The sequence below is a fragment of the Apteryx rowi genome, unplaced genomic scaffold (assembly GCF_003343035.1).
Source record: "Apteryx rowi isolate R43461 unplaced genomic scaffold, aptRow1 scaffold_6, whole genome shotgun sequence".
Lineage (NCBI taxonomy): Eukaryota > Metazoa > Chordata > Aves > Apterygiformes > Apterygidae > Apteryx > Apteryx rowi.
The window spans coordinates 2312362-2336313 of NW_020450871.1; the positions used below are offsets into that span (position 1 = coordinate 2312362).

Consider the following 23952-nt stretch of genomic DNA (forward strand, 5'->3'; position numbering starts at 1 on the left):
CTCCCGGTGTCCCCTCCTCACCCCGGTAGGATACCGAGGACCCTTCTGTGCCCCCCCGATTCCTCCCTCTCTCCCCGGCGGGGTTCGGGGTCCCTTTTGCTGCCCCCCCCTTCTCCCCGGTGGGGTCCGGGGTCCTTTTGTCGCACCCGCCTCCCCCGGCTTCTCCGCCGCCCCGCTGAGGCCCCCGGTCCCGCTGGGCAGGCGGCCCCGGGGCGCTGGAGGGGGCGAGGGGGCCGCGACCCGCGCCGGGGTGAGCGGCCGGGGGGCCGGGGTGGGTCTGCAGCCCCTCGCTGCTCCCCGAGGCTCCTCGGCTTCCCGCCGGGCCGGGCACCGGCGCCTGGGGGTGCGGGCTCCGGTCCCCGCACACGGGCACGCTCTGGATGTGTCCGGTTGGCTGTCTGGCGGCTGTCTAGCACGCTGGTGCTGGCAGCTTGGCCCCCGCTGGGAAAAGGAGCAAGGTAAAAATTTCCTGTGCTGTGTTCGGGTGCTTTTCTGACCAGCTCGCTTCAAGTATGCTGCCCTGCGTATTTGAAAAGGGAAAAGTGAGTATGCTCTAGAGCTGATCAGAAAATATGAATATAAGCTCGTTCTTCTCTTCTGACCTCGTGTCTTGTTACGGAAACACTTGGTGCCATTTGGACATCTCGACATTTCAGGCATCTGCTGTGGGAGCTACTGCAAAAAAGAAACCCAAAACACAGCTGTCCTCAGAGTTGAGGGATCTGTCTGTGTAAGAGATACTCCTCCTTCACTCTCTTCCTCTGTTTCTCTATTGATTTGAATGCTAGCTCAGCGTGGTGAGAGAGAGCAAACACTAGAAGTGCTAATATACACAGTGTTTATATAATAAAAATCTCTGATCTATGTTTCTGCTTTTGGAATTACACTTGTTCCAGCAAATGACTGGAGGAAGGTTTGCATGTTTTCATGAAACATGCAGCCCTGAAGTACTCTGAGATTTAAGAGTTTTAGCTAACTTTCAGCATGCGTATGAAGAAGGTGGTATGAGCTAATCAAGGTAGCAGTCCTTCTTGTTGGTTTGGAACTGATAAAATTTAGATCAGCTTAAAAGAATAATCGTCGTCTCACAGATCTGCTGGCTTTGCAACTCTAAACTCTTTATTAGAACCCCTGTGTGGTAGCTGGTCAGGTAACTGCCATTTGTACTTAAAAATCTGACTTGAATGATTTTTCTTTTCATCTTGCATGAAGACGTAAAGCATTGTCTTTAAATGTCTTCTAATATCTTAATTAAACTTATTGAAAAATACGTAAGCAAAAAAGAGATGTCATACAAAAAAAGTTAATAGTCCAAACTTCTTTTCAGCTTTCTTAATGCTTGCCAAGCAGAGTTCAATTCCTTAAATGAAATACTGTGGTTCAATTGCTGATTTGTGATCTGATTCTTTTGTTTTTCTCTTTCTTTTTTTTTTAACTGCTATTGCTGCTGTACACCTTTATTTTTGTTATTGAGGCATAATGCTGAGTGCTGTGGGAGTGTAATTCAATTTTGTTTGCCCTTTTCACAGGGGCTATTCTTGCACCTCTCTTTAAACCTACTGACTCTCATACAAGACAGCGGATTTTTCTTACTTTATTTCAGCCAGCAAGCCAAAAAGCAATGACTAACTGCCTTGGTAGCTAAAGAAACAGGTAGTCTTAATGCTAAAACCTGTGAGTAGGCAATTGTTTCCTTGCTTTTCTCTGTTCTTTCTTGTGGTATTTTGTTCTGTCATGTGATTTCTGCCATCCAGATAGATACATCCTTGGAGCCGCTGGAGAAGCCTTCCAGCAGTTGCCCTGGAAGGGAAAGCAGGTGTCCCCAGCCAGGTGAATAGCCTAGACTCCACATGCCTGTTCAGAAAGTGGCCTCCTCCTGCCTTGTGCTGCCTGAGAGGGAATGGAGTAAGAGCTTTTCTCCCAGCGGCCTGTTTGGAAGGTGAGGGGGGACGTGTCTGAGTCCCATTGCTCTGCAGACACAAATCTGAAGCCTTCTGCTACGTTGCGGTACAGGTACCCGGCCATAGGGGTGTGCAGCGCTAACTGTACAGTGGGACCTTATTTCTTTAGGACTAGTAGAATTGGAGGGACAGCTTTAATTACAGAACTGCATGATTTGCAGCTTTAATCTGAGCTTTTCATCTCTAGCACCAACGCTGTGCAAAATTCCACTGCTTTACATTGGGCCTTCTGATATTGTCAGCATCTTAATAGATCTCACGTGCAGGGTGTCTGCGTAGTGAGACTAGATGTTAATAAACAATCCTCTTGACAGGAGTTTGTGACAGGAATACCGAAACTTGGGAAAAGTTCAGACCCACTTCCTGCAGATCTGTAGTGACGTTCAGCCCCTGCTGTCGTGCTGTGTTTTGGTACCAGGCCTTCCTCTCTCTTTTCTTTCCTTCCTAGAAGGTTTTCCTGTTGGCCTGGCTGCAGGCGTCTTTCTTGGGCAACAGCAGAAGTCAGAGTGCAAATAGCTGTTCCTGGAACAGCGGTTGGGGCAGGCTTTACCGATGATAAGGTGTATCCTGGTTTACGGAGGGGTGCTGACAGCCTGTCTTAGGTTCAGAACTCTGAACTCCTTGGTAGAGCAATGCTTTGTCCGCCTGGGAATGCGGTGGGCGTTGCTGCCATCGACATGTAACTAGCACTGCCTCTGACTGCTGTGGTTGTTAGCAGCGTGGCCTGTGCTTTGAAATTGGACACAAATTGCTAAAAAGTCCCGTGGCAAAAATAGGTGGAGCGTGCGACTCCGGCGAGTTAGGCGCAGCCCAAGAGAGACAGGAAGTATATCTTGGGGGCCAGGAGCTGATTAGCAAGCGTGAGTAGCACAAACCCAAGGGAGTGAGAAGTGAAGCCCGTTGGGTGGTTTTAGTGCCTGCTGGAAGAAGCTCTCATTCATTAGTTTGGAATGGCTGTCTGATTTATTTTTTACTTAAGTCATTGTGAGTGGTTTGCTGTGTAATAGTGCAAGCAACTCAGCCCGCAATGGGTGTCAGCGCTTGCCGCAGGCTGCATTCTTTTCAGGACACTCAGAGCTGCGCTGCTAATTCTTCGAGTCAGAAGCTTGGTTTTTTGCACATGGATTTGTTCTGGAGATATTTTAAGTCTCTGTTTAAACTATCGAATTCAAACTTGGGCCTCTGTTCTTAACTACTTAAAGGAGAGGCTCCAATAGTCTCAGAAGTCTGTAGACTTGCTAAAATAATAGCCTTGTGTCTTATATGCCTTGATAGATGGGTGGGCTTTTCAAGCTGCTACATGTAACTTCAATTACCCTTAATGATGGATCTATCCCTGGTGGGGTAGGTGCTTTTTTTTTTTTTGCCTTTTTTTTTCTTTAATACTGCTCTGTGAAAGGCATGAAACGTGCCACTTATCTTGAACACTAGTTATCTTCTAGTAGTAGCTCAGCATATAAGTTTATCTGTACTGACGTGGTAGTTCCTGTGTTTGAAATGGAGCTAGTAATTTGCTGATCAGCATGCTTTGAAAAGTACAGTGTTTTTTGTTTTAAGCAGGTTACTGTGATGGAGTCCTTAGCTCTGGGAAATTGGAGAGGAGAAGGCAGGGCGAGGAGGAAAAAGAGAAAAGGACACTTAGCGGTGTTCTGGGAGGCTTGAATAAGCTATGCCTGCCAGAGTACTGAGATGTGAGATAATGGGGAATGTTTTATTGAGCTGAGATAATCTTGTTCTCAGCTGTTGCTGCCTTCACGTTGCTTTTATAGAATTTCAAGTTTATTTTGGAATATCTCAAGAGTGATGTTTTTCTTCTGGGTCAGTGCTTAMGAGCTTGCAGTGGTTTTAAATTCATAATGATCCTCAAGAAAGCTTAATTCTTAAGGACTACAAAATCATATCCCTGTTGAATGGCACCTTTCTTTTAATTAGCTGTGCTGTTGCAGTCCATTCCTTGCATCTGTACAGGGAATTGTCAATGTCTGAACAAGCGGAGAAAGTATTGGGCTTGGGGGAAAGATTTTAACGGGGGTAGGAGGGAAACTGCTACAGTGAGTCACAGTGCTGTCTCTTACTGTTTCTGACCGAGGTAGCTTAGCCTGACAGCTGGCATACTGGGTCAGTCCTCYGGCAAGAGCAGAGCTTGGAGGTGGCTGTGAGTATAGGAAGGGTGGTTAATGGAGGGGGGCAGAGCTGATACTGCAACAGCTCAGCCTGGTCGCTCGCTTGGAGTCCTCGAATCATGTTGCTCGGTCAGGGGAAATCTAAATTAAACATGATTTCCTCCCCAGCTTCAGGGGAGCCAGACTCCTTCGTTGCTGTCGATGAAGCTTGGCGGTTCTACAAGGTAACTCTTAAAGCCTGTTGTTGTCACTTGTCATGAGGAACAAAAATGGTGATCTGAAGTAAATCTGGGAGTGTATGTAGATATCTGGGTGACCTGAAGGGTTTTTGGTTGGCTTCTGAGGGAGGATGAGCGCTATATTGCACATGCTCATACAGTCTGCTTACCTCTGTGAGGAGGCCAAGCTACGGTTTGTATTATTTAGATAAACATTTGGACAAGATCTGTAGAGGCATCGCGTGATATTATTGTGTAATATAAGGTGATTAGAATCCATACTAGCTAGAAATCTTTGTTTGGGGAACAAGAGGATGGAAAATGGTCTCAAGTAATGTATTTTGTGTCTAAAGCCTTCCCATGCAAGGATCCTGTAATGCTTTGTCAATACTGACACCTTCTCACCAAGCTGTGGGCACTTACTGCTGTTTCTCAATTGGAGAAGCCAAGATGCAGTGTTATGCTTTTTGCAGTCTTTGCAAAATCAGAGTTAGGAACCGATTTACACTTCTGCTTGCAAATACTGCCTCAAGGAACTGATGCATTTTTATATTTGATAGAGGAGGAAGGGAAGCTGCTCCCTGATGCTTCTTGCAGATCACTTGTGCTTGAAGGTACTTGAGGACCGTTAGCGAAAGGATTGCTCACCCACATAGTGGCAGGTACAAAATGTGGTTGTTGGCCAAACGTGTTACAGCGGGACTGCTAAGTGAAGTAGGCAGTGATGTTGACAGCTGCCTGCAGCGGAGTGGTGATGCTGCCTAGAAGACTTTCCTTCTTTCCCTGCTCTTGCTCCAGTGTACTCTAATGAGATATGAGGAGGATGACAGCAGCAATGTACTGGGAAGGCAGGAAAAGAAAATTTTTCCTTTGTAGGAAACCAGCAGCATRGGGCATTTTATACCTCCCCTGCCAGTAGGATTTCCAGCTACAGATGAACCAGCCTGGCAAGATCCATTGGCATTTACTTGGCTAGCAAAAATAGTTTGTCCCCTGTGCTGTTAAACTGGAATCCTATTGTAGTGGAGCAGGCTTYATTGCGTATAAACGGGGAGGTGCCCTTGGATCAGCAATAACTCGCACAGACTGGCTTGCAATGGCTAGAACGCACCTCWAACTTGAATACTGCATCTGAAAAGTGCTCGTCAGCTTAATGCTTTTTTTGTTTGTTTAGCAGTTTGTGGTTGCTTTTACTGACCCTCTGTCCCAGATGGTTAAATAATCTGTTTGATGTTGTACTGTTGCAACACCCAGCAGAAGAATTTACATTCTGCTATGTGAAGGCTTAAACAATGCTAGACATTTGACTAAGATATGCCTAAAGGATAGGCCAACAAATGTGCAGCCTGAAAAAATGATTGTGTCCTTAAGCAAATGGTCTGATTGCAGCCTGTGTACCCTCTTAGCTGTGGTCTGTAGTGGTCCTCGTAGTCTTGCATGTGCAAATGTTTCCCTTGAAGTGGAATTGTTAGGTTCAGTGCAGTCTCCTAAATATGCAGGTGTGTGGACCTGGAGTATTAATGTGCAGTGCTTCCTTCCCTGCTTTGACTGGCCAAGTAATAATTCATTCTGTCCTTGTGAACTTTATTCTTTTCTGAATCTCTCTGTTAATGCTGAACATAGAGCACCTCTAAATCTGGCCGTGATCTAATTTTGCTGGTTTCAGTTTTGATGTGGTGGTATAATTATTTCAAATACAAATCCTTTGCTTTTCTGGTATTTTAACAAATTCTACTTAAACCCTGCAATGGCCACTGCCACATGGCATGGATGAATTCAGCCTGGAGGACTGTCGTGAGCCTGAAAGGCTGCCCTCTGTTCTGCTTCTGAGAGCCTGGCTGCTGGATGGAAGTTCAGTTGGCCACAAGGCCAAAGCATGCCTGCACGCACAATGAAGCCTGTTTTTATAAAAACAGTCTCTGGCTGGCTTGAAAAATCTTGTAACAACTGGTCATCTGTGGTGCTCAAGTGGTAAGGACATAGTTACCGTTCCTCAGATCCGGTGGAGGTAGTCCTTCCTGTGCAGCAGTGGCTAGCTACAATAGGCACCTTTATACGCTTTCTAGCAAGCATCAATGTAGTGTTGAGCAGGGACTTACTACTCAGGTACTACACGTGCCTTCTGAGGTTTCTGTCTGTATTTCACTTCAGTATTTAAGGCAGTTCGACTTACTTCATTGCAGAGTGAACTTGGTCTGTTGCCTTAGCGTGGCTCTGACCTGGCTCTTGTACCTATCTGGGCCCCTCAGCTGAATCCGTAAAAGCATCTTCCCAAGCTTGTGCCTGATCTCAGACTAGAAGCTTGGGTAGTTTGAGTGCTAATTATGCCTAGGCTGTGGTTATACAGTGTAAGCTGTAAGATCTTCCTCCTGCTTGCAGTTTATTTTAGTATCTTATTTCTATTCTCCCAGTTATGCCACAGTTGATGTGGGAAAAGAGAAGATATCTGATTCAAATCCTACAAGAAGATTTCCAGGGCTTTTCTTTTTAAAGCTGGACCAATTCCTGGCAGAGCTCAGTGCGAGAGGAGTTGACAAGCCATGGTGTGGGAACACGGACTATCTTAAGCAGGTATTGCAGTGAACCTTTTAACATGAAGCCACAGCTTCGGGCTACCACCGGTGCTCTTTGAAATTATGACAAGCACAGATGATTGGCTCAAACATGGCTCAAAAAGGTACAGCTGTAACAAGTAGGATATGTAACCTGTGAAGTCAGTCTTATCTGGAAGCCCCTAATTCTGGGTTGTTTGACATCTGCACACTGCCGAAGAATGGTTGGTAGCAAACTTTTAAATTTTTGCTTGTGAAAGTACTGTGCAGATTGACACAGAAACCTTCCTTCCTTTTTCCTAAGGTGGGCCACTGCAGTAAGTGATTTCCCCCCCCCTTTTTGCCCCCTCAAGGTCAAGTCCTCCTACTTCTTACTGTCAGCAGCTTTTTGAAATGAGGTGAGTTATTCTTTGCAGACTTCAGACATCTTTGAAAGCAAAACTTTTTTTTTTTTAATCACAAGAGAAAATAGCCCCTCTTCCAGGTTTGTTCCTGGTGCCTATGGCTTTTCTGGATCATAACTTCTTAAGTGCAGCTTAGATCTTTGTTTCTAGAGTTGGTCTGCTGGGTAGCAGCTTGTCATCTAGGATACTATAATAAGCCATCAAGCTCTCTGATTTAAAGTCCTCTGGCTGTTGCTGCAGCTAAAACTGCCTCTTTGTGCTTTCTAGCCCTCTTGACTTTGGTCTAGTTAGTCACTTACTGCTGTTTTTAATAGCAGTTTGCCAGTTGTGCAGCCTGTCTCTCCTCTTGTTCTTGGTGCCCTCTGCAAACAGAGCTGACAGCAAACCAAGCTGCTAGTTGCTCATCTATTTAAGTGTCAGTGCTGTAGCATGTTAGGGTTACTCTAATCAGCAACCTTAAATTCCTTTCTTTGATCCTTCTCCAGTGAAAAACTGTGCTAAGATGATAACCTAAAGGCTCCTGAAGACATGCATCGAACTCGTTAAATAACAAAATGCAACCTTTGAAGTAGTTTTTTCTTTGTTCTCTTAAACCTTTTTAAAGGTGACACTCAGGATTCCCTAAAGAGAAAAGGATTAAAAAAAGGAAAACAACTAAGTTTGGAGAGGAAATACTGTGTCCCTTGCTCCTGGAGAGTGCTATGAAATGTAAGTAATAAAGAGGAGCACTCAAGTCTCTTCTGGAGCAAGTAGGTCACCTCTTTTGTTCTTTTTTGAGGGGCCTCTGGGTTGATAGGGAAGAGAAGCCTGCTGGAATTAACAGTAGGTAAGGCGCTGCCAGGTAGGTGTAGTGCCTGGTGGTCCATAGAGTCTTGCTTTTTCAGACACCAATGGGCTTAATGGTGTTCCTCAAAGGGAAGAAGTCTCTTGCTGCCTTCTGTTGGAGTGAGTTCAGGGCTAGAAAACTAGAAGTAAAACTTGCTCTGGAAGTGGCAAAGCAGCAAATCACATGATTTCACGTGCTCTTCCGTTCATCTCCACCCTTATACCACAAAATCAGAACAGGAAAAAATGATTAAAATGATGTCTTGGGAGATAGCCATGAGCTGTTTCTGGGGCCTGAAGAGTTTGGTTTTGTGTGTGTATGCACTGCCATAGTCAAGTGCTGAGATTCCAGTATCTGAACCATTCCTCTAACAAGAAATGCCAAGCTGGCACCTGTTTTTCTAATGATTGAGGGGAGATGAGAGGGAGGCTTTGGATTTTGGGGATACTACTGTATGGTCTTGGACAAGCCAGAAATCTGAGGCAGATAGAATAGCACCCTTTACAGGGGCTCCTCCTCCTATTCCTTCTCCCCTCTCAAAGCCTTGAATTTTTACTTTGCTCTGAAAATAAGTAGCTCAAGGCAATAGCATTAACACTCTTTCCAGCCAGACTTAAATTTAACTCACTCTTTCTCAGGACTGAATTTGATATGGGTGGTGGCAAATGACTGACCTGAAGCTCCCATACCTTTTGACCTGAGCATGCTTTTTGCATATAAAAAAACCTAGCAATCTCATGCTGGTCAGAGGGATGGGACAGTAGTGACCTGTGTTACTTAGCAAAAGAACTGAGGGGGGTCATGGAAAGACTGAAACATCTAGCAGTTGAACTTGTTGACAGTCACTAGCAACTAGGAAGTTGCTTGAAAGCATCAGAAATTTTCAGTTTCAAGCTGAATTAGTAGTTCTAGAAGTTGGATCTGCCCACTTCTACAGTCACAGCTTGGAAAACAAATGTACCTGCTCTTAAACAATCCTACCTTTTAGAGGAAAGCTCACAAATAGCAGAAATTAGTTAACACTAGGAAAACTAGTACCACTCCAAGGGGCTAGCTGAGATAAAACTGGACAGATTTATTTCTTCTTGTGCTTAAAATATTAATAGATATAACAAATGGAGGTAGAACTCTTCCAAGAATTATGATTAAGTGATACTCTCACCATAATGGAATGAAGAGCTTCAAGTTGACTAGAAGTGTTCTGAAAACAGATAGTCAAGATGTTTCCTGGAAGTGCTAAGCTGATCTGCAAAATAGAAGAGTATAGTTAGTGATTTGAGTTCATTTCATCCCTAAAAATCAGCTCTCAACTGCTCCTGCCTAACCAACTTTCATTGGACAAGCAATGACATATATATCTCCTATCCTGTTATGTTTGTATCTCATGTTAATCCATCAAAATGTCTTACAGTGTGTTCTTGGTAGCACTATTTACTGAGGAGTGACTAAAAATGTAGCCTTGTTCAGAAGATCTCTGTAGTGCGGAGATCCTTGTTCTAGCCACAAGCAGGCTTTTAGTGAAGTGGGATCAGCACAGCCCCATGCTAGTGAGCTTATAGTTGGCTTTTTGGCAATGAAGTGATAACCAAGCACTCTGCAGTTACCGAAACACCTTCCTTCCATCAACAGCGTGCCTTGGAGGAAGGGGCATTGCTTACTTAGACGCATATTTCACAGTGCGGCTTTGATCCATGGGTAAGAGAGGATGAGAAATAGAAGACTTGATAACTAAAGTTGTGATTACTGCCAGAGAAACTTGAAAATCCCTGCCCATCCTGCCCATCTTAGTTGTCCAGCCTGGAGCAATACTTCTGAAGCCAGTTATGGTGCTGAGGCAGCTGCAGAAGTAGCCAGTGCTGTTCTAACAGTTTTCTGAGAAATGCATGCTTTGGTGCTCGCTCATGTGCAGGGAGGTAAACCTTCGATTTCGATTTACTTAACACTACACATGTTAGTAGGGGTGGGTTAGTGTTTTAGGATATGTAATCTCTCTTCTGGTGTACTGAAATCAATTCTCTAGCATGCTTTATGATATAGAACTGTTTTACTGCTCTCTTGCTGGGGACAAAATTATTCATCTCTGCATTTATTCCTTGCTGTTCGTCAGATCTCAGGAATCCTGCCCTCCCTTCTTTGAGGGCACACGCGTCTGTCTTTAAAATCCTTTGTTAATCTAAGCTGATTGCTAATGCACTGTGAAATTCTTAGGAAGTGGCTTAAAACTTATAAGCCAATTCCGTTATTAAATGATCTTCTGGTATGTTGTGTAATGTTGTTCCTCAGAAAATGAGACAGGCCTGAAAATTGGTGACTGAGCTACATGGATACGGTGATCTTAAGTCTACACCCTTTCTGTGCTCCTAAGAAGAGCTTTTGTGAGACTTAGGGAGCTGATTGTACCGTTCTCTTAGCAGTAATCCAGGCTGCTGCTGGAAGCCAGGTGGTCTTGCCTGCAAGTCTCTGCCCACACACTCGTATCCCTGGGAGGAGAGGGGCAAGGCTTTTGGACTGAGGCCAATGTTTTCGTTTTGGCGTGGCTTCCTCCTTTTGCTTAAGCTGTAAGTAGGCCTCTGTACAAACCTGTTCAGTGGAAACTGTTGCAAGTACGCATCTTAACCTCTGGCTTTATTCTTTTGAAAGGTGTGATGCAGTGGTGGTAACTGCCTTGTGCACAGCAAACAGGACTCGGTTGTGCAACAGCGTTTCTTGTCAGGGTTATGATCAGGGGATTTCTGATTTTCGGTTGGGATGCTGCTGCTTAACGTGATCGACTGCTGTTAAACTCTTCCTGCTTCTGCCAGTGGCTGTTATGTGGAGCAGCCCTTAGCAAATTGTGAACCCTCTGACGAAATGTCTCTGAAATGCTTGACAGTTACGCTGGTTTATTTCTGTTGTTTTTTTCTTTCTTTTTAAGAGCTGAGTTTTTGCTTTTCTTATTGCTAGTTGTCACAAACCATGCATTATTTGAGTAGCTTCTCTTTATTTTAGCATCTTGAAACTAGCCAAAAATTTACCTTGCTCTCAGGCTACCAGAAGACAAGTTAACTGCCTGCAGGCAGAAAGTGAGGACTGAAGCTCTTCCGTCAATGTAGGTGAGCAGTGGTGGTGGTGTTGCTGTATTGGGGGAAGAGAGTAAAACATAGCATGATTTGATGTCACTGACATCGCTTAAGTTGCTGTTCCCCCCCCACCCTGGTTTCGTTGGGATTTTAGTCTCCTACCTTCCTTGCAGTGCTTTCTGTTTAGTCCTGCTGCCTTGAGCTGGAGCCAGAAAAGAGCCCTTTGGTGTCTAGTCCCATCTTGGATACTCAGGAGTTCAAGATTTCAAATGTTATAAGTAGGGAAAAATACATTAAATTCCCTAGGAGGGAAGTCTCTCCTAGCCTGTCCCTTTATTTTCTAATRCCATCCAAAGATATTCATTCTGACACAAATGTAAGGTAGAGGGAGGGCATTTGAGTTCTGCTCCAATTACTGCAATGAAGAAACTCCTGCATATACCAGGAGTTTAAATATATGCACAGCACAGATACTTGCTATTTTTAGGTTAGACTAAAAATATGTAATGTGATGTTTAGGGATTTTTGAACGTGCTTCAGAAATTTTTGGTTTTAAGCAATCTGTGCCACTGAGATACCCGCTTGAACTATTAGCRGTAGATTCTTCAACTCGTGGTAGTTATTGGGGCCAGTGACTTTGTAGGATATACTTTTTTTTATGTGTGTGAGAACCTTGTTTGGAAAGTACCTGCAACTTGCACTGTCAGTCTGAGATCTAGTAAGTTCAGAGAACAGTTACATGCAAGTACACCCTGATGGTCTATGATTTTCCCCCCCCCCGCCCCCAGTAACTATTCTGTTAATGGGTTCTTCTCCTCAAGTTGCTGTAAGAAAGACCTGCCACATAAAATACTTTATTGCCTGCTCAGTGAAACGACTTGAATGTGCAAATCATGAATATATGAAGTAATCTGGAAAATGGAGGGAGAATTTAGTAGAATCCCATCTTCGGCAGTGTTCTTTATTGCGCTGTCAGCAGCTAGCTTCAAAGTCACGCTAAGAATTTTGTATTATCCTGTTACCCTATAGAGTTTCAAGTCCCAAATCCCATTCGGTGTGCTGTAGTGTTGGTGGGAGTTCTTAAGAAAAGAACCRCTTGCCAAGCATGTGTCTGCAGGCTGTCAGATCTGCTTTTCTTAAAAGGGGGAAAAAACCTCTTGTTTGTATCTTGTACTTGACTATATTGCAAAGAAGGTGATAGTAGTGTTGGAGCTTAGTTAYAGGTAGCCTTATTTTTCAACTATAAATAGGCTCTAGCATCACTGAGGTAGTGTAAAAGGTGTGGGGTAACTTCTTTCYGTCTGCTTTGCTTGCTTTTTATTATGCTGTTTATGTAGGGCAAGACCCTAGGGCAGCTTTGATCTTGTTACCGCACATTCTTTGCGGCCCAGGGTTATAAACATGAATAAACTTCTTAATTCATGCCATTAGGTGGAACTGGCCCATGCTTATAGATCTTTGTTTAAATTTGAATTTCCTATTGAGTATTGACAAAATGAATTCCTAGCTSTCTGTGGAAGCTTGGCTTTTGCCCTCTCAAAGTAGTGCTTTATAGGCTTCTTCATTTTTTTAATTTATTTTTTATAGTGTGTTTTGAAAGAGAAGTGGGACATTGCCAGTTCCTTCCAGGTTTGGCTTTTATTTTTTATGTTGCCTTGCCTGTRTATTACAGTTAGTGCTATTTATTACATTTCTGCCTTTAAACCACTGTGAGTCTTTTGGTGATGTACACACATCTTTTCCTTCTACAAGTGGGTAGACTGTCTACTTTCTTAAATTTCACTTCAGATTATTTCCTGTACCTTTTYTTGATGGTTGAAGTGTTCGAGTTCCTTTCTAGAGGAACCAGACTTGCTGATGGAGAATGCTGTCTTTATAGTAGTCTTATGGCCTATCAATTGCTTTTGGATTTGAACAGCAGTGGTTTAGTTGGCATTGGGCAAAGCACCAAGTGAGCTGTTTGATATCAATTTGGGAAAAGATTTTTGACTATGCTAAGCATTTTTTAGTGTTGAACCCCTTCCTTGCCCTGACCCTACTGAACTCTGCTTACCCTTTGCATGCCGCTGTAGGGGGCAAAGTCCATACCGCTTTGCTTTGCTCAGAGTAAATTTAAGCAGGCACCTGTCTAGCTTCTGCTGTCTATGCTGTTTGGCGCAAGGGCTAATTCGTGGCTTTTGCATACGTGCTTGTTCCTCCCCAACCAGTCTTGAGAGTGATCCTTCACCATTTGACRGCTTGAGCATTGGCATTTGCCTGCCAAACCATTCCTTCATCAACTGTGAGCTTGCATGAAAGCAGCCGAGACGAGGCAGTTGCTAGCTATGCAGAGCCCGCTGATTGTTGCAAGGAATGCTTTGTGGGACCAACTTGCCTTCAAGCAGAAAYGGTTGGCATGGATACCCTTGACTGGATCTTGAGAGGCCTGGGTGCTATTCCTGGCTTCGCTTCTAGCCAGCTCAGTGACCTTGGTCACACTGTTCCTTTCTGTTCTTCCATTTCTCCATCTTCTAAATGGCAAGAACAATATTGATACTGTTTTCTAAAGTGCTTGGAGGACTATAGATGAAAAAATGCTCTACAGGACTAGGTGATAGCTATGCACAAGTACCAGGGAAAATGGATCTATAATAATATGGATGTGACCTATAAAAAGGGCAGTGTTTTCACTAAGTATGCTTGTGACTATCCAGCTGCTGAGCTGCCACTCCGGTGCCTGTCTGCAATGAGAGAACAGTGCTTTCCTACCATTCTGGCAAATAAAGTGCTATCCAGAGTAAGGCTTATTTTTTCCTTGATTGTAAGGAAGTTCAGAAGCTGAAGAACCTAGTGGAAGTGATCTAAAAATCTTCTTGAAGTGTGGCCACTGAGTAGCATATTGATACTAAAAAGCGACAATATTCCCCTGATATTCTAGGGGCTGCTTACTGGAAACTGGSTGTTCTCCTGAAGTTTCAGGGCTTGAATGTAGGGGTAGTGGCATATTTGTAGAAATGGTGGTTCAAGAGACCTCTCAAGGCCTCTAGTCYGACCTCCCTCTTAAAGCAGGACTACTGCCAGTGCTGGGACCAGATGAGCTGCAGCTTTTTCTAGTCAAGCCTTGAAAACCACTAGGACGGAGGTTCTGCGGTGTAAAGGGAAGACCAGTTCAGGCGTTGAACCATGCTACTGGCACCCTTTATACGCGTTCAGCCAGTGTCCTGCCCTGCAGATGAGAAAACGCTGCTTCCTTGCTCGTTGCTCCTGGTGCCTGCAGCGAGAGGCTCTGGGACCGGGCCTGGGGTCTGTTTTCCTACCTAGAAGCTGGCTGGGTCGCCAGTGTTGCCGTGCAGAGTGTGCTTTATGTGAAGTATGGTTTTGGTTTTGGCTTTTTCTAAACAAATGCTTTTGTATATTTTTAGATTACACACTTATATATTATCTTGTATTAAAATATTTTGAAGATGATAGTGATGACTAGTTCCTGGTGTTATGTGTATTCATCTACTATGCTTTTAAATTGATTTTTTTTTTCCTTTCTTTTTTTCCATCTTGCTCTGCTAGCTGCAAATCCTGCTCCCTGCAGAGGAGGTCAGGTAGAATTATTGAGGAAGAATTTGTGCTGCTCTTCTGGACTAGCTAACAGGATTTTATGGCAGACTTGCCACTTTCTTCTGACTTATGCATCAGTAAATATTTCATAATGCAGATATCTGTGCTCTAGTAATGAGACAAATACTTCTCTATATAAAAAGGCATCCTTTCTTGTTCCAGTGATCAAACTGTGCTCAGAGTTCACGTATGTCTTCGACTGTTCTGTGATGGTGGGCACTGAGAGCTAGAGGCTGACAGAGCACAAAATGGAAACCTATTGTGCGGGTTGAAATGATTCCTCTGATCTCCTAATCCTGTTCTGGAGCCTCCAGCCAGCACATTGTGCCTGTCCAAGAACAGGTGTTAGCAGAAAACTTTAGTCCCAAATGCTCTGTCCTGCGAAGGGACTTGATCCCTGTTGTGTTATCTTTTCAGTTTGGGAGCAGGTGGTATATCTTGGAATTTATACCAAACCCTCACTGAAGAGGAAATGTCTCATAAATCGGGGAAGACTCGTCTTTAAAACAGCAGATGATGGCAAGGAAGTGTTCTGTAAATGTGCCCTGCAAGTCTGTTAACAAAGCAGTAATAGTAACACGCACTTATGCACTGCCCTGTTGGGGGGCACAGCTTCTTTCTGAAGCTTCAATAGCATGAACATTGCTGGAAGTGAGCTGCAAAGCATCTCTGACCCCTCTGAAGCTGTCTCAGCTTGGCAGGCACACAAGGGAATTCAGGGTTTGATCAAATAGTCTCTCCATTGAGTAACTTGTTTTTACAGCTCAACTTCTCAGTAGTGAGGCTTGCAGGTCTCGCTGCTGACTGTTCACCTTGATGCTAGTATTAGCGTTTCTTGCGTACCGATGTGTGGCATGGCTTGCCTCCTAATGTTACACGCAACAGGAGATGGTTGTTAATGATGCTGAGTCTGAGATGCAGACTTGTACAGTGTCGTCCTGTGGCAGCTCAGGCACCTGGCTTGTGCTTCTCTCACCAGTAGATGGTGGCAGAAACACCTCTATGCAAGTTGATGCATCAGGCTTTTGCGTTATTGGAATCAAGAAGAGAGTTCTGATCTAGAGAAGGTAGAGGGTTTGAATCCTGCCTGGACAAAGTGCATCTCCTCCTTTCCTGTGACTGCATAGCTATAAGCATCTTCATGTTTTATCCATAAAAGCTTTTTAGGCCTGTTTGCACTCTTCAGTCATGCTGTCCTAACTGTCAGAACAGAAAACTGAAATATGTCTTTCTAGGCTCTGAGAGCTTCTTTAGGAAAAATATCCTCTTGGAGAGGCTGTGCTGGGAAAACCAGGAGAAACCCAATGATGCTCTAGTGTCCGAGTCTTGGAAAGGCTTGAATAGGATGTCRCTAAATCTGCTCTCTTTTATTTTGTCTTCTAGTTCCTCTTGCTAGCCTGACTGCCATGCCTGGGCATTGACGCTTCTGGGTGCAACTCTTTAAAATGGCAGAGAGAGGTGGGAATGAAGAGGTAATTCACTTAAACAGTTTCGGTAGCCACGGAGGGAAAGGTGAGTACTGATCGGTTCATACTTCCAAAACTGTCTCATAAAACTGTGTTAACAAGCAGTAGGATTAAAAGATATTAAACTGGCAAGTGATGTTAACAGGAAAGCGCTAACTAAGTGCTAAGTCTGTTTTGCTGTGTCATATAATGCTCTGTTATGCCTTATTTTCTGTGGGTAGTTGTGAAGTCTGTCATTTTATACTGACACTTGAAATATTTTGTTCTGCCCTCTTGTTTTTTTTTGTTGCCTTAAGGCAGACAGGTAACTGCTTGGAAATACCGAAGCCATGTAGGGATATTCCAGCTGACCGGAGGGGCTCATTATGTTTCAACCTTTTAAGGGCCTCCGAGGAACGAGGCAGGCCTTGCATTCATATCCTAATAGGACTGTATGCATTGGCACTCATTCCTCCATGAGTGGAATTCAGAATGACACTTTCTCTGYATAGGTGAAGGATGGTAAACGAATACTCCAAAGCCGTGAATACTTAAACCTCTTGAGTGATATAGTTGTGTGTTGGTTTACCGTAGAGTTATTAAAGTACAAACCAAAACACTGTTTCAAATCAGAGACAAAGCATGGGTGTACACTGTCTATTCACAGAAGCCCTGTGTTTTTGGTTGGAACGTCTCTTCTGAGTTCCAGAAGCTCTGATCATTAGCATCCATATTTCTTTCTTGACAAGCCATGAGAGACAAGGTTGTCATTTAATAACAGGATATCTGCTGCACCCACAGCCAGGGGCTCTATCCCTGTCTTGCATAAGGTATTTCTGCAAGATCACACCCTTTCAGAAGAGGTCAGATTGCACTGGAGACCTTACCTCTCCTCTATACCACCCTGTATGCTGATAAAATGTATAGACCTCAAGATACTGAGGGTTCATGACTTCTCTGCAAAAACGAGTAGATGCTCTGTACCTGGGCTTACTTGGAATAGTTTTTGTAGTAGCCTGACTCCTGCTAAAGTCTAGGATAGCAGAATCTCTGTGCAGTATTAATTAGTGAATGTTTCATGCATATGCTGTTGTAGTTTCTTGAGCTATAGTTTGTGCAGGTCTTTCTCTCAGTGGGCTGAGGGACATGGGAGTGGCTGTAACGCAAGTTGCAGAGGAACCAGTGACCTTTGGGCACTTYCCTGTTGCTGAAATGCAAATGTAAAGATAGCTTTTTCAGATGCTTCAGTGCTTTTTGCCTTGTAATTTCAGCTATGTACCTTTAGCAAACGGCTAACTTTACCTGCCTTACTACAGACTGGATAAAACACAGAGACGAAGGTCTTATCACAATATCGGATTCCTCAGATGAAGAATTACCTTCRTTGCTGGAAATGCCAGCCCAGCAGCAGCGTGAGGAAGATGAYGATGATGTAGTCATCTTGGCAGAGGTAATCCTTCATTCTTATACATTTTGCTGTTTTATCTGTTGCCTTTATAGCCAGTTTTTGTGCAGATACCTGTGTTCCTCAAAGTCCTGTCCAGTTACAGTAGTTTACTTAGGATGCCTGAAATGAATGTTGAAATGATGGCATTTTGCTGGATTTAAGTGTGCAGTCATATTTTGGGTATGTCAGGGGAGAAACCTAGATTGGTAAACTGTATTGTATTTAAATTTATTCCTGATGAAGGCTGTAGCTTCCATAAAATTATCTTACCCTAGAAAGGTGGAATACTTTGTAAGAGGACCTGTAGTCTGCTTGGGCTGCTGCTCTAGTCAGTGAGACTCTTGCTTGGCTGGTAGTAGCAAACATCTCTTGTCTACTATTTCCAATAAGCTTTTGTCCTTGATGCTGATCCCGAGCAGTCTTGTGTGGGTGTCTAACCACTCATTCTTTGGGTGTATGGTGGAGTAGGCTGAAAAGCAATTGTCTTCTCCTGCATGCCACTTTCATGTGGGCATTGGTAATAGAGCAGCTGTTACACTGCTAATTCATATTCTGGTTTACTGCATAGTGGCTCGTAGCCATATCCTAAGCATGTCTGACCTCTCATAGTAGAAAATCTGATTCTTTAAATTTCACATTTCCYCCAGATTTAGAACTTCACAGAGGTAGCACTGGCACTTTCCAAACTGTTCAGTAACTGACATGGTAGAAGACCTATAAAGTTGAAGTGACTGCAAGAAGCTGAAAGATTTTAAACAAAATACATTTTTGATGTTCTGTAAAACGTGTGTCTTCAAACCAGCCTTGTTTAACCCCATATGCTTTGTTCCACTATTCTGTTTGGATTTTTGGGATGTTGCAGACACTTGAATTGTTATAGCTTTACAAAGCCAGCCTACATGAGAAACCTATCTTTTTGTTTCTTTTTTTTCTTTTCTTACCAGCACACAGTCACACAGGAGGGCGAGGTGCTTAAGCTTACCCTGATGATTTCTACTATCTATTTTCATGTTTAAGCTATGTTAAGAATATATTTGAATTTTCTATTAAAGTAACAAGAGGCATTGAGAAAATGGGTTGCTAAGCTGGCCTTTGTTTCTTTTTTGCTTAAAAAAAAAAAAAGTAGCAGAGACTCTTCAAAACCTGTTTGTATACGGAAGTCTTAGCCTGCCAGAAGCAGCAAGAAGGACAGAGGTTACCATTTTGAGCTTTGGTTCCTGCTACCTGTTTAAATGAATTGATGAGCTGAGATGCAAATATGCTCTCAGCTAGTTCCTACTTCTGAGAGAGTTTTACTGGGAGTGGAGTGGAGGTTGGGGTAAGCTCAGGAGAGTATTCCAGTCTGAAAGTCCTGTGCATCYTCTGTTTGCCAAATGTTCTCTGCTGTTAGCACTTGGGGATGGGCTAAGGATGGAGTAAAACTGATCAGGATTCAATGACATAGATGTGTAGATTGCAGTTTTATGCCTGGTGCTAAACGGTGCTAAATGGATTTTTTATCTGCCTCCTATCAGAAATTTAATCAGATGCAAAAGATCATCTGGAGCAAGGACTCTGACATGCAGAAAAGAGCTCCCTTTACTTAATCTTGTCTGTCTTCTTTTCAGACCCCAAAGCATCAGCAGCTTCTGCGTCCTAATGTCATCAGACCTGCTGCTCAGTGGCAGAGTGTGAACACTGTAGGAGAAGGAGGATCTAAAGGTGCCATAGGGCCCTTGAGGAGCATATATCTGCAAGATGAGATTTCAACTTTGTTGTGCCAGAGAGACCGGTATAATCGTATGGTGGAGAGCAGTGCTGGACCAAGCAGGGATGAGAATATGAACCTTGCCTTGCAGCAGCCTGGTCCCTCTGAGCCTAATGGCCCCAGATTTGAAATTAGGAGCAACCAGGAGCCTGGACCAAGTTTGTTTCCAGCAATAAAGACAAGTCCACAGCTTGTTAACAGGGAAGTCATTAATCTGGAGAAAGCAGACTTTCCACCACAAGCAGAGGAAAAGGTGGAAGCCCAGGGCTGGCCAGGAAAGGACTTGGAACCAGAGCTCTTRCAAAACCTTGGAGGAACAGCTGCTGCAACCCCTGCAGGTGGGCAGGTGATTCAAGGGAATAGCCAGTTGGATCACCCATATGTCCAGCCATCGGAAAACGAGCCACGTGCTGTAGTAAATGGCTGTGCTCCTCAGCAAGGCCAGCCTGAAGCAGACCCAGGATCTCTGAGGGCTTATGGAGAGGAGACTCCTGGGCCAGCCTTCCCCAGACCTGAACCACAGCAAGATGGGATTCCAGGTCCTGCTTCACCCCAGCCAGCTCATCCACCAGAAGAAACGAGAGGTCAGCAGGCAGCAATGGACAATGAACAGCCAGGTCCGGCGTTCCCTGGACAGGACTCGCATGAACTTGGCTCTAGTAATGTGCCAGAACAAGGAGCTGCTGGGCAGGACCAAGACCTCACTGCACTGCTCATCAGAGAGACGGTAAGTATTCCCTCATGCTTGTTTACCTTCAATGTGCACATTGTTTTCAGACAGGTTTTTCAAGGTATGTAGCATTTCATGTGCTCAAAGCACAGCTCCTATTGACTTCAGTCGCAAATCGTCTGTGCTCAGCCAAGTATCAGATAGGCGCAAGGTGAGGAGCAAGCAGTGAACTGTCTTGGAGAAGCTTGGTTTGAAGGACTAACCTGTCCTATGGCAGAAGTGAGGAGAGGATGTGAACCTTGAGGGCAACATTTGGTTTAGGGCTGACTGTGAGTCTAGGGAATTTAGCAGAACTGATTGCAGGCTTTCAAGGGCCCGGTGAGGCAAAATAACATGAGTCTGCTCTTAATGGTTTGTTTGCAGCTCTGTTCTCTTAAAGGCTACTTCCCTCCCAACTATACTGGTTTGGTTTTTTTTTGTCTGGCTCATCTCTAACTCAAGTTTGTACAGCTGGTTTAGAGATGTATTTAGGACTAAACAAGTAAAACTGAGACACTAAACACAGGTGGAGGGATAGAGGGGCGGGATGGAGAAAGTTTTAGGGACACATTGCTGGGAGCCATGACTACTTTCAGCTGCTTCTCCCAGCCAGAGCAGTCTGGACCATGGCCACCTAAAGGCCACTGTAGTTCAGGGCTAATAGTTTCCCTTGCAGTGCGGATTTCAAAGCAGTAGCTCCGAGGGGACACTAGATAGGCAGAGTGAAGATTATGTTTAAATTCCCCACGCACATGTGCTCCCTTACACCCACTAGGTACAGAGGGGCACTAGCCACAGCTACTGAATGACAAAGGAAGGCACTCCTTACCTTTGGTACGTTCGCAAACACGGGTAATGTGGTATATGTAAGGTATTGTGGTGATGCCTCACTTGTCTACTGTTCTCCCCTCTCCTCCAGTGCCCCGTCTTCCTGTTGATTGTTAGAGAGGAAAGGTCTTTCCTTGATGCCTTAAGGAATAATTTTACCTGAGCGAGTGTGAAGATCTGTATCTTAATTCTCCCCTAAAGTCATCCCTCCTCGTCCCATATCTGATTCTATTTGTGAAAATCAAGGCTGAGAAAGTACTTTTGTTTTTATTCTCAAAGTAGTAGCCCAACAAAGTTCCGCTCTTTTTGAGTAAGACCTTGTTGATCAGCGACCGGCTCTGGTAAGATGGACAAATAGATACGCTTGCATTATCAGAGTTGCTTGACAACCCTGACCAGTTCAATCTTGCAAAGCAAAATACCACCTGGCACAATCAGCTGCGATACCTGTACAGAAACCCAAGGAGCAGAGGGCACCCCTTTGCTGCTCTTTCCATGTGGCCAATGCTGGGAGAGCTTTTACRGAAATGCCAATAAAGGGTGTGTTCCCCCCGGTCTGGTCTCATCAAGTGTGTCTGGTTGCTTTGAATGGGTATATGTATTTTTTTTCCTTTCTGCTTTGGAATGTTGTCTTTCAGCAGACAATCTGAAACTCCTTAGTCCTCTGAAGGTAAATATTAGCTCTGCTTGTGTTGTAGATCACGCCTGCATGTCTCCTGTTTCTGTCCACCCTGAATCGTTTGTCAAGCCAGCTGCTTATGGCCCCTCACATTACTACCCACGTTCTTGTGAGAAAGAGCTGTTAGTAGTCATCCTGTGGAGGAAAGGAAAGCTGGCGGATTGCAGTATCCAGGGTGGCTGGATACATGTGGTCTCTTGGAACCCGCTCTGGCCCCTGTCTCGGGGGCATGCTAGATAATTATAAACTTCTGTCTCTGGTGCTGTTGCTAGGTTGTGCTGCACAGCTCCTCTAATACCTACATAACCTTTAGCTTTTCCTACTGTAGGAAGCAAGATTCCCTGATGTGAAGAAGGAATATATTGAAGAGCTAATCAGCATCAAGAACTGCTATGACTTAAATGTGTAAGTATAGAGCTGAGGGTCGGAGCATGTGATACAGCAGTCTGGCTACAGTCACACTTCCACTGCTCCTCTTGATAATGCGGCTGCTTCGCAGCAGATGAAGGGTGGGAGTCAGTGCTACCTTGCTAGTGCCAAAGAGCATAGATTTTTTCCCCTTCTAATGAAGTTCTTCCTAAGGAAAGCTCGTCCTCTATCTTACCTCAATAAAACATTGCTGCTTCTGTCTTACGAGTGAAGTGCATCACTCCTCACTCATCCCTGACATAAGGCAATGCTTAGTTCTTTGGCTTTGTAATTMTGCCATCACACTTCAGCTTCTTTGCTTTTGTTAAGGTAATTTGCAAATGCTCTGTTGCTGGTCATTTGATTATTTAAGGATGTCACATATTTCCCCTAACTATTGCTAGGTTCCATAGGATAAGATACTGAGATGACTTGTTTTATGAAACATAGTTCAAAGGAGGGTTGGTGAGTTCTGAATTGGGGAAAATAGTTTCCTGCCTCTTCATTTCATTTGGCTTTTTCCAGGCAAAGCTGACACCATCCTGGACACCCTCATTTGATGCATGATGCTGATTTTTTCCATCCCCTTTGCTTAATCAAGTAGCAGTGGTACTGTTGACTTTTCTCTCAAGTCACTTTTTGCAGATAGAATAGAGCAAACGTATTTCAAGAGATTCTAGATTCATGATTTTAGATAGCTGCTGATGGACTGGTTTTGATCAAGTTGAGCAGAAGTGTGAGCTGGGAAGGGAAGCAAGCAGTAGAAAAAGGTTTGAGAACTGTCACTTTCCCAATTGTGTTAACAGCTTGAGAAGTCCCCAGTGTTAGCAATCATGTTTGATATGCCTGTGAATCATGTTAGAATCAAAAAAAAAAAAAAAAAAGCCATTAACTTTTACTGTTAAGTTCTGTCTTCTTCCTACCCTTTTGGATAAAGCTCGCACATTTGCGGAATGAAAGCCTGTGTGTGTTGGCACCAGCAAGTGCTGGGGAAGGAGCTATCTGAAGTAAATTACTCTTGACTTGTCTGATGTTAGGTCGTCTCTCTCTCTGCAGCTGTTGCTGCTATCTGAAACATGTTGAAACTAGTTATATGATATGAGAATGAAGAATAGGTGTTGGTTGTTAGAGTATTCACTCTAACTTGTATGAATCTGATGCCTTTGAAGTTAACTAGGGCACTAATTAAGCAATCTTGAAGTATGTGAGGCTTACAGTTATTTATTGGACCATAAATAAGTTAACTGGCAGGGAACTAAGAATGAGCCCATCCATTGGGCCTTGATTTCCAATTTGCTGCCTTTATGTTGTGAAGTCATGTCTTCAGAGCAGGACTTGTTGGTTAGAAATCTAAGATTTTAATTTCTTTCTTCACTTCTGAAAGTGCATTCCCTGCAGTGGTGGCCTGTTTAACATGAGAAGCTTTTGGATGCCTGCACTGTGTACTTGATGCACCTAAGACTGGATGCTTGTTTTGGGATTGTAGAAGACTTCTAGGGCCRTAGGCTGTTCCTCAGGGTGATCAGACCATTACAGTTGGGCATCTAGCTGCAGGATCCTCACACAGATGGTGTGGAAAAACTCATTAGTGTATCCTGCAGGAATCTGGCAAAGCCTGATAGAATTAAATCCCAGTATCAGCCTCTATCAGCCTTAATGTGTTCCTTCCTTTCTTGATCCTGAAATCCTTTTTTTTTATTGTGCACCATAGAACCAGTGGGATGAAAAGGCACTTACAGGCTTCCCTGTAGGCCATCTACAGTGTCTGCTCACTGGTGCATTACACACTTACTGGGTGATAGAGGTTTCTTCCCCGTATTCTTATTTCTTTAACCAAACTATCTTTGAGTTGTCACTGCATCTTTTGTATTGGAACAAATGGGTCAAAGCACTGCTCAGCCTAGCTGGCAGGATCTCTCTGATGTCCGTGGTATGTCAAGCTGAATCAGGCTTGA

General features: G+C 44.0%; 1 protein-coding gene across 9 annotated transcripts in view; it reads left to right on the top strand.

The window, feature by feature from the left end:
- The window catches only part of RNF216 (ring finger protein 216), an 86555-nt gene that overhangs the window by 584 nt on the left and 62019 nt on the right, over positions 1 to 23952 (top strand). Inside the window, exons 1-8 of one of the 9 annotated variants that reach the window (XM_026083073.1) lie at positions 330 to 730; positions 1755 to 1939; positions 6083 to 6273; positions 6714 to 6873; positions 16118 to 16246; positions 17496 to 17629; positions 19234 to 20100; positions 21918 to 21994. In XM_026083073.1, the coding sequence (XP_025938858.1) occupies positions 16180 to 16246; positions 17496 to 17629; positions 19234 to 20100; positions 21918 to 21994 (1145 nt within the window). In that variant the 5' untranslated portion in view covers positions 330 to 730; positions 1755 to 1939; positions 6083 to 6273; positions 6714 to 6873; positions 16118 to 16179. Of the gene's footprint in view, positions 1 to 327; positions 1940 to 6082; positions 6274 to 6713; positions 6874 to 16117; positions 16247 to 16496; positions 16702 to 16745; positions 17010 to 17450; positions 17630 to 19233; positions 20101 to 21917; positions 21995 to 23952 lie in introns of those variants that run through there. The other 8 variants (XM_026083069.1, XM_026083078.1, XM_026083070.1 and 5 more) reach the window with 8 other exon arrangements.